This window comes from Amphiura filiformis, chromosome 2, assembly GCF_039555335.1.
Source record: "Amphiura filiformis chromosome 2, Afil_fr2py, whole genome shotgun sequence".
NCBI lineage: Eukaryota > Metazoa > Echinodermata > Ophiuroidea > Amphilepidida > Amphiuridae > Amphiura > Amphiura filiformis.
In genome coordinates, this window is record NC_092629.1 from 16,575,566 (window position 1) to 16,589,132 (window position 13,567).

The 13,567-nt window shown below is 35.3% G+C and overlaps 1 protein-coding gene across 1 annotated transcript in view; it reads right to left on the minus strand.

The window, feature by feature from the left end:
- Nucleotides 1–867: 867 nt before the first annotated feature.
- Nucleotides 868–13,567, minus strand: part of LOC140138596 (gamma-aminobutyric acid type B receptor subunit 2-like) — a 61,111-nt gene continuing 48,411 nt past the window's right edge. Inside the window, exons 8-18 of the mRNA XM_072160380.1 lie at nucleotides 13,350–13,548; nucleotides 12,424–12,617; nucleotides 11,629–11,712; nucleotides 10,094–10,259; nucleotides 8,649–8,781; nucleotides 7,369–7,476; nucleotides 5,534–5,656; nucleotides 4,312–4,458; nucleotides 3,612–3,800; nucleotides 2,076–2,219; nucleotides 868–1,805 (exon numbers count right to left, since the gene is read on the minus strand). Of these exons, the coding sequence (XP_072016481.1) occupies nucleotides 1,590–1,805; nucleotides 2,076–2,219; nucleotides 3,612–3,800; nucleotides 4,312–4,458; nucleotides 5,534–5,656; nucleotides 7,369–7,476; nucleotides 8,649–8,781; nucleotides 10,094–10,259; nucleotides 11,629–11,712; nucleotides 12,424–12,617; nucleotides 13,350–13,548 (1,703 nt within the window). The 3' untranslated portion in view covers nucleotides 868–1,589. The remainder of the gene's footprint in view (nucleotides 1,806–2,075; nucleotides 2,220–3,611; nucleotides 3,801–4,311; nucleotides 4,459–5,533; nucleotides 5,657–7,368; nucleotides 7,477–8,648; nucleotides 8,782–10,093; nucleotides 10,260–11,628; nucleotides 11,713–12,423; nucleotides 12,618–13,349; nucleotides 13,549–13,567) is intronic.

Here is a 13,567-nt window from a genome sequence, read left to right on the forward strand (position 1 = left end):
AGGCTATTAATGTAGCCCAACTGTACGTACAATCTGGCAATACCGCTAAATCTTACAGAAATGAAAAATATCTGTTGCAATTTTCGGATTTGCATAAAGGTAATTCTAGTTCATCCAAGTTGTAAAACAATTATTTCTTTTAATACAAACACATGCCTTGGTAAGACAACTTTATAGCACTGTTTGAATATCAACATGAAGTAGTAATGACAAATTTAAATGTACACTATCGCCTCTGTAGTTTCCTGATTACATAGACAGCACGATTATTTTATTTTTATTCTGCAACGCTGTGAGGAAATAAGTATGCCAAAACCCATCGCAATAAGGACGAAAAATGCTTTGCATTTTTCGCCCAAAAATGATCCATATCAATCATTATAGGGCAGTGATAGCGCCATATGTTGTTATTAAGTTATGCCATATATAAAACGTTTTGAAGCTATATTTAACACCATATAATATTAAAACATGATAAGTAAGGTTGTCGATAACTTAAGGTTACACATGGTTGTTTGAATTATTTTTTGTATCATGGAAAGTTTGACGTAAATGTTAAAAAATGCATTTCTAATAATTAAGGCCACGTATTAACGTATTTCAAAGTTAATGTTACGCATATCTAAGATTAAGGCAACGCGTAGTTAAGGTTACACATAATTACGATTTAGGTTATTGACATAGTTTATGTGCAATATCTACTATGATACTGCTGAGAGTGATAGAATCGAATATTTTCTACATATCGATTATAATTATGTTTTCTATTGCTTGATATATTCAAATAACCACACAAAACTGGACTAAACTATAAATAATACTGAAGTAAACTTTAATTTAAAAAAACTTCTACATAAAACCAATCATAGTCTCGAGACAGCAAATCTACAGATTTTAATCTGTATTAAAATACAGATTGATACAAAATGATTGGTGCCCATCAGTTTTCACTAATAATGGACAAGACTGCCACATCGAAATTTCAACATACGATCCAGCTAATCTGAAGGTTAATTTTATAGAGGGTCTTAGACGTGATTTTGAATTTTTATTAAATTTATGCGCACAAGAGGATGAGACTTACAATTATAAAACTGATAAAAAAAGGCTTCTATTAGTTGGTCACCAATATTTGGATTTTGCAACCAATTGTGTGCTTTTTTAATTGTAGGTGCTTTGAGGATTTACATTGATATTTACCCAGGCTAGCTCGATTCAGCTGAACTGTTCTAACACCGGGACTCTGCTACAAACAACATTAAATTAAGCTTGTAAAATAGTTTTTACACTGTTGCCAATCAATGACACTGTTGCCAATCAATGACATTCAAATGCCACTAAATACAAATACGCTGTTTTACATAACAGAGCCTTTTTTATTTAAAAAAAAACCCTGACATTTTCCCTTTGGGTTTATAACAAAACACCCTAAAATAGGACTTCTGTGATGTAAAGCAGTGTTATTTCGGCATAAAAACATTCAACATTATCATCAGACTAATCATCCTTTCTCATATGATTTTAGACAGTAACCATATGTGAGAATTTCCCTCTTTTTGTGGCGTGGATCTCTATGTGGATCCTGGAGTTCAAACGCCAGATGATGGCGCTTCCATTGCATTATTGGTAATCCCTTCTTGCTCTGAACGATACGTGTCTGTACGATCACCTGAACAGCAACCACACACAACCCCTGCACACCAAAGACCACATCCACCCTTGAACCTGGCATCATTTGCTGAAACATCGATGACGCCTGCCGAAAGAGGGCGTGATTCTTTCAGACGTTTGTTCTCATCTTCCACCTGTAATCACAGGATATGTAGAAGACATGGATTATCTTTAACATAAAATGTTCTGATATAATTTGACACAAGCCGCTAAATTTTACCGGCTACATCTGGAGGTGTGAGTGCATATGACACGATATAACACGGTTCAGAACGTGTCCATAGCAACAACGGGACTGATCGATTCTAAACCATATGTAATTCCTTGTAAAATGAGTTAGTTTGATTAAAATTTGGTATACTTTGGTATACTAAAAACAGTACATTTATTCTCTAAATACTCACCTCGGCCAATTTCTGCGTTATTGAGTTGTTTTCTTCACGAAGAGCTTCCACCTGACTCTGACTGCTCATCTTATCACGCGATTTGGTCTTATTACCCGTGGTTAACGTCGGTGGACCGTCTGGGTATTTGTAGACTGAAATGATCTGAAATGATTTGAAATAAAATTAATACAAATCAAATCAAATGAGATGATAGTTTTGCGATTTGTACTGCGTGGGAAATCCAGATTGTTATCAGGAGCTGGGCCTGTTACTGTATCGGTCAGTGGCGTAACCCAGTGTCGTAGCGTCATAGTCACTGCTAACTCGTTGGGACAATTTGTTCCTTTCGATAAACAACGCATTGGAAATACAATTTTGCTTTTAATTTGGCAACGCATTGCTTTAATTTAAAAAGCAACGCGTTGTAAGGACAACAAATAGTAATTGAAAAGTTGACAACGTGTTGCTTTCAATAAACAACGCATTGCTCACAACAAGCTATAACGTCCATAACTTGTTATGGAAACGCGAAAATTCTACAACGCTTAGTGATATCGCCCAATCAGAACACTGCATATCTTTCCACAATGCGTTATAAATCTTAACGGCGATAGCGAAAAGTTCACAAAGCGTTCTTCATAGCAATAACATCTTCAGAGCAATAACATCCGCTGACAATGCGGTTGAGCCGGTTAAAGCGCTCCGATGAGTAGGGTCGAAGTTTAATTTGCTTTTTATATGCATTTACCCCTACGTATGAATACCCAGCAAACACAAAAACGTTTTAAAAACGTTTTAAATAAGTTATATTTTGGCTTTTGGTTTAGGTAAAAACGTTTTAATAACATTAAAATGTCGGGTTATATAAAGGTCATGATAACGTTTTAAAACGTTTTGTAGGAAAACACACTACTACAATATTTTTTAAATGTTTTCAAAAAATGTTATTTTAAACTATTTTTGCAAACATTTTTGCCAAATATTTTGTCAATACTTAAATAACATTATGTTAAAATATTTGAACCCAGCAAACACAGAAACGTTCTTAAAATGTTCTTTTCAAAACCTTTTAATAACATTTAAATGTTGGGTTATATAAAGGTCATGAAAACGTTTTTAAAACGTTATTGCAAATATTTTGGGCAAACATTTTTCGCAAAATATTTTTTCAACTCCCAAAATAACATTCTGTTTAGAATGTTTTGTATCAAGTTTTCAAGAATGTTTTTGGAATGTTATTAAAACGTTTTTATACCCTTTATATAACCCGACATTTAAACGTTTTCTGTAAAACATTTTTGTTTGCTGAGCAGTAGATTATCAAAAATGTTTTTTAAGGTAAACAAAACGTTTTATACTCTTAATTATTATACCCTTTATATAACCCGACATTTAAACGTTTTCTGACAACCTTTTATAACCTTTTGCGAATGATGTCGAAAACGTTTTGTGTTTGCTGGGTATACATCATTATGTTCATGAACTTGAAGCTATGAAATTTTCGTTTTGGGTTTATGCATGTGTGTAGGGAAAGGAGGCAAAATTAGAACCTACCTTTGGGACAAATACAATTATCAATGTAATCGTTGTACAAAATAGCAGAACACAACTGGTAAAGATATAGAGTATGGCTGGATCATTATTAATGACGAAACTGACGGATACTCCAATGGTACATAGAACTATCACGTTATACACACTAATGCCGATAAGCTTGCTGTCATTCAGTGCAGATATTGTAACCTGGTAGGCAAATGATAATAATGATGATGATGATGATACTACTACTACTACTACTACTACTACTACTACTACTACTACTACTACTACTACTACTACTAATAATAATAATAATAATAATAATAATAATAGTAGTAATAATAATAATAATAATAATAATAATAATAATAATAATAATAATAATAATAATAATAATAATTACAACAACAACAATAATAACAACAACAACAACAACAACAACAATAACAACAACAACAACAACAATAATAATAAAAACAACAACAATAATAATAACTGCACACTATAGCCCCATCATGCACCCAGTATAAAACCATATTCATACCATCAAACACAATCTCTAATATTAAACTCACCATACATGTAAATACGTACAATGATTATAGTGAAAATATGGTAATTTTGAGGTTCAGCGTTAATTTTAGTTAGGTTCATATGGCTTCATACAGGTGAGATACTGGAAATGACTGCCCGCCACGCTAAGACAACGACATACCTGCCGCGTTTCCCAAGCCAGAAACGCCCCAAATATCAACAACAAAGCTTTATAGCTGTATAATGTTGCCAACCAGTAGATTTGGTGCTTACAAGAACAGTATTCATAGTATGGTATCAGTCGCTGATTTGGTACTTGTGGATCATCCTGTGTATAAAAAAGGTACATAAAATTTAATCAGTAGGCTGGCTCCAAGAGGCTCATTGTCGCACGAGTCTTTCGGGCTTTTCAGAGTGTGAAGGCCCTGAATAAATTAATTTGATATGTATGTATTGTTAAAAACCCATTTCATAAAAGATGGAAATCTCCATTGATCAGAATATAAAATTATGAAATTCACATATTTTTTCAGAATGTTCATTGTATTGCATCATGAACCTAAATTCCCTGTGGCTATTATTAAGGTGCGTGTACAATGTAACAGAATGAACTAACAGTATTATATATATTCGGCCTCTGAACGATAAAAAACGTTATCAAATTTTGAAATAGGTATGAAACCTCACTCTACTCAGGGCCGTCCCACTATGGACCCGGGGGGGGGGGGGGCCCTCAACTTTGGAAGTGACGGTATGTGCCTGTCAATAGGCCCCCCCTCTTTTGAAGTCGACTATACCCGATGACCCCTTTTTAAAAAAGTCATACCCAATGACCCCCCTTTTTTTTTAGTTGCGGCTATCCAATGACCCCCTTTATTCTAGATTTTCTAGAATAGCATCATCAAAGTGCCACAAAATAATGCCGAAATTTTTAAATTTTGCTCAATTTTTTCAAAATAATGCCGAAATTTTCAAAATTTTGCTCAATTTTTTCAAAATATTATACCCAATGACCCCCTTTTTTATTTTGTTTGTACCCAATGACCCCCTTTTTTTAAAATAACGCTTTGTACCCGATATGCCCCTACTTCGCGACGCCGGTAGGCACATACCCGTCACTTCTTAAGTTGAGTGCCCCCCGGGTATGGACCACTCCAAAATGGTACTTTTACAGTACTTCGAAGGAATTGATACCTGTACCCCAACACCATTATTGGCACCACTATCATATGGCAGCAGCAGTTCCCAGTTTGGCTTCGGATCGTCCTGGGCGGTATTATATTGAATACTTCGGCCAGAGTGAGGCCGATGTATATGCCCTCATACCTAAATCTTTGATATATTACACGCTTTTACTATTTACTATTTGGAGCAAAAAAATCTAAAGTAGACATCGAACTTACAATTTCATAAAGTTCAAGCGTGCCAACTTCCATCGGGTCGATTATATGCCACACAGCAAGAACACAGACATCAATAAGTAACAACACGAAAACCATAAGGAAGAGTTGCTGGTCTTTTATAATCTGTAATGTCAACATGAAAAGTACTATTTCTATCTCGTGGGGTTAGTGCAACAATGTCGTCTCTGAATTTTTGTCATTTAGCAGGAGAAGCATTTTCATGTTTCAATTTCTTTATTTGTTGTTTTGATTATCTGATTAAAAGTACATTAATTGCTTTTAATTATTGTCATGATTCATTATTAATTTTTTCCAAAATGTTAGTTACGACGTTCTTGCACTGGCCCCTCAATCATAACCCTTGCCACACAGAACTATTTTTGTAACACAACCCTATTGCGTATTAAATTTGGTACCAGTCTATTGCTATGACTATGAGTATCCACCATCCAGTGATACCATCATAAGATTAAATACAAACATTTATGTCGCTATGTGGTCATAATATTATGAGCTCGTCCTCACATGAGGAAAATAAACATCATGGAAAACTTGATTGGCTTCACTTTCCCCCTAATGTCGACTTTGATGATCGGTAACCCTGGGTAAGATGGGTGTTTTAACACTTTTATTATTATTTAAAATGAGCGCAAATCTATAAATGCGCTTTTATTAATGCGCACGTGACCCATGGGCACGACATACCAAGATCAGCAAGCGTGACTAAATCCTCATGCATTGACCACTATACAGAAAGGGATAGGAACTCTGTAGATAAATATCATCAAATTTTAGTATTAATTGAATTCCAAAATCATTACACATTTTGCATTTCCGAATTTGTAATATGTTATCAAAAACAACAACCGAAACGTTTACAATAATCATCACAAAGTTGAACAAAATAGACAACTTTGCTGCACAGCAGTCTCACGTTGTTCCGCCTTTGCATTCAAATGTATAGAAAGACCACTCGCTATGTCACTTCGAGACTTACTGTCTATAAGCTGTTATGTCAGCGCGGAGGTGGTCACGTGCGCATTTATAAAAGCGCATTTATATATTAACCGAAGTACACTGAAGGATGGCTCTACGATTCGCGTACGTTATTTGGGTGTAAACAAAAGCGTTTTATTATATTTTAGTTAAGCATATTGTTGGAAATATGCTATTTTACTACCTTTTGAAAATAAAAAGAAAGCGCGGTAAGGTACTGCTGCATAATTTCGCCTTTGGCCTTTGGGGCCACCACAAAACCTTATTGGCCGCTATAAGCTTAATACTGTCAAATACATGGTACTTGAAAATGTGGTCTCGTGGATATATCTGGATATTGTAAACTGGTTATTTACTTGGTAGGATTACACCTAGAATATCTTAAGTGTTATTAACAACTACAAGTGCTTGACCCAATTTGAGAGCTTACTTTTGACAAACCGTTACAATATATAATGAATGGACAAGTCTATCCAAGTGTGGGGGAAATGGTTGCCTAACCTTGCCCTCTGACGAACAAATCAAAATTTACCCCGATCACGGGGCCAAAATAGTGTAAAACCAATTTTTTGGAAGCTCGAAGACTTTTAATATGTACAAAATGATGCAAATGGGGAATTTTTTGTGTTTGGCCCAGATTCTTTTATTTTGCCCCTCCCCCACCCCGACCAAGAAAGATGGCTACGACCCTGGCCTCTTGCCGTGTATAACACGCCGATTTGACAGATGTGCTTGAAACTTGAAATGGTCACTTGTACAGTTAACATGGTAAATACACAAAAATGAGCATAGTCTCCTTGTCTACTTGCTTTAGTAGGACACAGTTATATCATACGTACCACTCTTTTTGGAGTTTTAAATGCCGCTATCTTGTGCACTCGCCACGTTTTAGAGAACATTGATCCGAAAGCTAACACAAATCCCAGTGAAAGGAGCCACACTCGGAGCTGGAACCACAACATGACAAGAGTACGAAACCAATAGGGATATTAAGTACAGATTTTTTAATTTTTTTTGTTGGTGACAATTAACCCAGAACCAGCAACAGAAATGCCATATATACTTCTTGTGTGTTACTTATTAAGAAAAATCTTTAGCCAATCACCGTTGTACAATCCCATAATTCTGAGGTCAAAGTTTATACACGGGACATTATTGCTAAAAAATGCTAAAACCAATTTTAAAATATTCCTCTGGTCACAAGGATTCAGCAAAAAATATATATTGAGCTATCTACGACCGATTAGTCTGTGGTAATGTTATTCAAATTGTTAAAAAAGTCGTGCATTTTGAGACAATGTCATCTTTGTCTGCTTTGACTAGTTGTTGACCTTCGACCTTTCGGTAGTAACTAGAAATTGATGTCTATGTCATTGTGTGACGTGTCGTGTCAAAAGGAGACACAATAGCCAAACATCAGCACGGGGTGATTTTTTTTTCACAATTGGGTTTGTTGTGAATTTGTGATGTTATTAATGTTTAAAATATTGTCTGAGAATTTTTGAGACATTTTTCAATGTAATTCCCATTCTCAACATTGTCAATAATATTTTTAAAGGCCGATATCTCAATTTCCAATTTTATAATACCATAACTTACGAACTCAATATCTTCGCTTAGGAATGTCCGATTTCATTGGGGAAACGTCGTTGTGGATTTTTGACATGACACGTCACATATACTTTTTTGAGCAAATGAATAGCAGTCAATAGCGATACAACGTTTCTGGATGTGCCACTGTGTCTGCTTTCTGGTATCCCTCTTTTGTTTTTCTATCAGACTATAATATTTGACAGAGTACAACGTAGTTACAAAACATCAAGGTCCGTATGTACAAAATAAGTTAGATCTAACTGTACACCTGGTCTATTACTATGGAGATTAGTCCTACGGAGAGGAATTTTTGCAATTAACATACCTTATTCTATTATTATTGTATATCCTGTTAAGAGCAAATACGTGTAGCTTAATATTAGATGCCTGCAATTTAATTTGTGGACTTTGCTAGTGGTAAAGGAGGAAAAGAACCTGTACAGATTACATGGATCTCTCCCTAAGTCTAACCTCCACAGTTATACTAGGTCTAACTTGTTTTGTTTATACGGACCTTAGATTTTACCTGACAAAATTGAGCTTCCACTGCTAATGAAACCAAATTGGAATCTAGGCCACCGACAAAAATAGTCGCATACACCAAAACACTCCCAAGTATGATCAGGTTGTTCAGATTGGGACTGGACATTTTAACAAATCTGGAAAGATATACCAAATACATTATTCGATCTAATATAACTACAAATATCACTATATAAAATCAATCAAAATTACAATCCATGATATTTTCAGAATCTGCAAATAACTTGAATGTGCAAAATAAATATGAGGAAGATGACATGAAAATGCAAGTACCAAGTACTTTCCTGTGTATGGTGTATTCAGAAATATGATAACGGACAATAATCATTATATTGATGCTTGATAGTAGTTGTTACTTGTGGTAGATAGTGTATTGGTGGTGTTTGTGGCTTATTTGTCATTTTTGATTCCATTTAATGTGCTTTACAGCTTACGTAAGACTTGAATTACAAAACATTTATACGACACTTCCTTAAATCACGTCGTCAACAATCACCCTTCGTGAATCAATCCTTCTTCAATTCACTAAACCTAGTCCAAGATGTGTTAGAGACTTACTCCAAAACTGGACACACACTTGTTGTACATGCACTTTTACTTTCTAGATTGGATTATGGCAATGCACTTTTATTTGGATCCACCAGCTCAGATTTACAACATCTCCAACGCATACAGAACTGGACGGTCAAGCTTATCCACCATGCACAGAAGCGAGATCACGCCACACCTTACCCTCAAGTACTTCACTGGCTACCGATTCGTGAACGCACCTTCACCTTCAAGATCATGGTTTACATCTTTTAGTGTTTACACGGACTCGCTCCAGGCTATTTGTTATCTTGCCTGCATTTGTATCATCCAGCACGATCAAGTCTCCGTTCAGCATCTGATTCCACTCGACTAAGTGTACCAAATACCAGACGCCATTTTCATTCTGCATCAAATCGCACTTTCTCATATACTGCTCCCAAAACATGGAATGCTCTCCCAAAGTCTCTCAGAAAATCTGATTTCATATTCACCTTTAAGAAGTCTCTCAAAACTCAGCTATTTATGCATTAATTGCCTTTTTATTCCATTGTTCCTGTTGTTTCTTGTGTTGTCAAGAGCATCGTTCTTGATGTAAATGCGCTATATAAATGCTTGTTATGTAATGTAATGTAATGTAATGTAATGTAATGTAATGTAAAATGAACTTTCTAAAGAGTGGTGGCGGTTAGCGTATCATGTCCACTCACACATTTCCTATCTTCCATAACAATAGCGTGATGTTATTAATGATCAGTGGCAGTACCATGAATGGAATTGCAACATATTGAAAAAAGTTGACGAAAAGACCCGATTTGTCTTTGTCTGCCAGTTACAAAATATATATGAAAGAATTGAATAAAACGTATGTAATATTTATATTGTCAGTCGACAACCTACCTTTTTTCCCTGTATCTCAAATTGAAAGCTAAAAAGAAGAGCGCCATCAGGATTCCAATAATAGCTAAGGTACTCATGGCTGTATATAGGGCTACACTGATCCCTTTATGAACATTTAAAACCTTTATGACATCCTTAGGAGTGTGATCCAACGGTACATGTCCTCCTGGTGAAAGAAATTTATACAAATTCCAGCATTTTATATACATTTCAAAAGTTAATTTGATATAACACCATGAAATAACTATAAATGGTTAAAAGATTAAGGGGGAGTATGTGACTTACATTTACACAACTAGGCAAAAGGCACTCCAATCCCAATTTAGCAAAAATGTTTTTCAGAGTATATGTCTGAGTTTGATTAATTAAAAAGGCTTAAGGTGGTACTACATCCCTTGATAAATTTGTGATTATTTTTGTAGTTTTCTCAAACCATAATAACACACTGGTAACAAATGTTATGTATATTAATTAGAGAAAAGAAATCCAGTTACTACATGTACTACACTGGAATTTTAGTGACTCAAGACAAGAGGTACCGCAAGAATGTACCTCATTTCTTAACATATATAATAAACCACTAGTCTTGAATCACTAAAATTTTGGGAAGTATTGGATCCTTGCCCCCATAATATACATAACTTTTGTTACCAGTGTGCAGTTACTTTTTGAGAAAAATACACATTTAGTCACAAAAGTTATCAGGGGCTGTAGTACCACCTTAAACACCTATCATGATAGACTGCCCTGACTAAAATAGTTTTATCACATGAGAAAAGGATTTTTCAAAGCAGGTATGGGTGTTTCTTCATTATTGTTGGACCATTAATTGACCAGCCTATGTTACTTTTGGTTACAGTTTTAGCTAAAAACGCGGGTTAAATAATCAAAACGTCGTCCAATATTTCTCTTATATAGGCCCATTAAGTTATCCCGGAGTAGGTGCAACAAAATTAAAATTGTTCAAAATTTCTTAAAAGTGACGGATAAGTCATTCAAATTGTCATTAGGTATTTTTGATATGAAAAATTTGGCAAAAACGAAAACAGCAGTATTGAAGCCCCATTCAAATACATGTAGCTAATTTTTCTACTTAAGTTGAGAAATTACAGATTCGTGTAAAATGTCTTCTATATCTTTAAAACATGGCTTTCAGCTTAACTACTAGCAGGCTATGTTAGCACATCTATATTATTATGACAGTAACAATGGTGCCAAAAAATTTGATGATTTTTACGATCCTCCCGATGAGCAAACCACTGAATATCCCGTTTACTTACTATTTTGTTTCTATGAGACATAAAACTACCAGAAGGCGGGGAGGAACTGAAGGAAAGTTGCCAATTGTTTTTTAACCATTGATTTATAAGGAACAATAATTGGGCTATCAAATGATGGATTTTGCAAGCTGGCAGTTGTGAAATATTCAGCCAAGGCAGCCATTTGGATGTTACCATCAGGCTATTAAGATATTAATGTTCTGCCACTATAGCTAAAGAAAATAGAATATTATCAGTAACTTTGTTGAAACATACCTGGCCAAATAAAGTTTCCTACCATCTCAAAAACACCACCTTCTTCGTTATCTGTAAACAATGCCACAGGCCTCTCAAGGAATTCTGAAAAGAATGATTGATATGTTATTATCAAGTATTCAGTTCAGTTTTCATAGGTGATGTGCCTCCGCAAATCTGAAAGTAAATTTATATTTATACCAATTCCAAAAAGTATACCCAAAACACAAAGCCCAGATTTTTCGCAAAATTTAAGGCAATTTCACGAAATGTTTACAAACTTTCCACCCCTTCCCTCCACACACACACCCCCACACAACCGACAATGAAATTTGGGCTCAAGGTGTTTGTGACACATGTTAAGACCAAAATTGACGAAAAATTAGATCTATATTCCGGTCATTTGTACTGCAAAAAACCCTACCCCTACAACCTATAGCAAATATAAATAGGTCTGAATTCCAAGTTGAAAGTTGGTACATTTAAAAATGTTGCATTGTGCATTGTCAAACTTTCAATTGTTTTTTCAATTTACACTTGTTCGGTAAGGGATGATCATACATAAACGTAACATTATTTACAATTTTATGTTTATGACAGCAACTGACATTTATGATTGGATGTCAACTAATTTCCTCACACTTAATGATGGTAAAACTGTTCTCGGATCAAACAATAAAAGTGTCAAAAGGGAATGCAAAACGAAAGAATACATCTGGCCAAACTTGGCCCGGACCCGGACCCGTACACATGGCCCGGGACCCGTACCCATAATCATGACGTATCCCAATACAAGTCTACATCTTTTCACTGTACCTCCTTCCATCCTACAGATAAATGGCAAAGGAGTATCGCATGATATTGTTTTCCAACCGTTGGCGGCGTCAGCAGTCATGAAAACACATTCATCAGCACCGATAAGTTCACTTCCTGGGGGTATCCACATTCTGTCACCAAATCTTGGGTCTTCCCATTCGTAGGTTTGATCAATCTTGTTTAGACCAATAAACCTGCAATAGATTAACACGTTCTTTGTTAAGACTGGCCTTAAAATCGATTTTAATTGCGGAGTGTAGGGTGTTGTATAGTTGCCGGAGTCGGACGAAATGTCTTTAATATTAAAAACCAGTTTTGAATTTTTATCTCAACTATGTGCATTGTCTGAATTACATTGATCTCTTGAAATACCTATATAATTCAACGACATTATTCTATACATGTTTGAAACAATTGAATGGGGACCTATTCGTCTTGAAAGTTGCCTTGTTTCTCCTAAATACGTGTGATTAACTGGGTGTAGTGCATTATTCGGGATAATCGCACGCGATCGTTGAGTTACCATGGTTACTACATGCATTAAGCTAAGGTCGAGATGTGTAAAATACAGTTAACTCCATGGGCAAGTACGGTTGTGCCGAATATTTTTGCACGAGCTTGATTAATATGTAGACTACTCCTTATTTCGTATTCTGGGAAAATGTATATCAACTAGGACTTTGATGCCACAGAAAGTATATTCCTAATTCTAATTCTTACCTTTTCGATGGTATATATGCCGAAATCAGAGCTTTTAAAGTTGTGAAAGGGATATTAGAATTTGAGCGTAACCTTAATCAACCGTTACGTAACCGTACATTGTCAAATATTTTATGACTTATGGTTTAACCGAAAATACCACAAAAGAAGCATATATTTATGATAGGACATTTAAAGTAAAGTATAAAAACACCACGGCCTCGTACCATTTATGGCTTTCAGTGTCATCACTGCTTCTCTGTAACATTTCTGTTATAAATTCATATTCCGTTTCGTTTACAATAGCGGCTATGGCCGAACCAATATTATTACAATGTTCAGCTGCCTGTGAATATGTGAGAAGTTGGTTTCCAAATAAGAAACACTCTTCTTCATGCAATCTCCAGGACGAACTAACACAACCGGCTACAGAATAGAAACACAC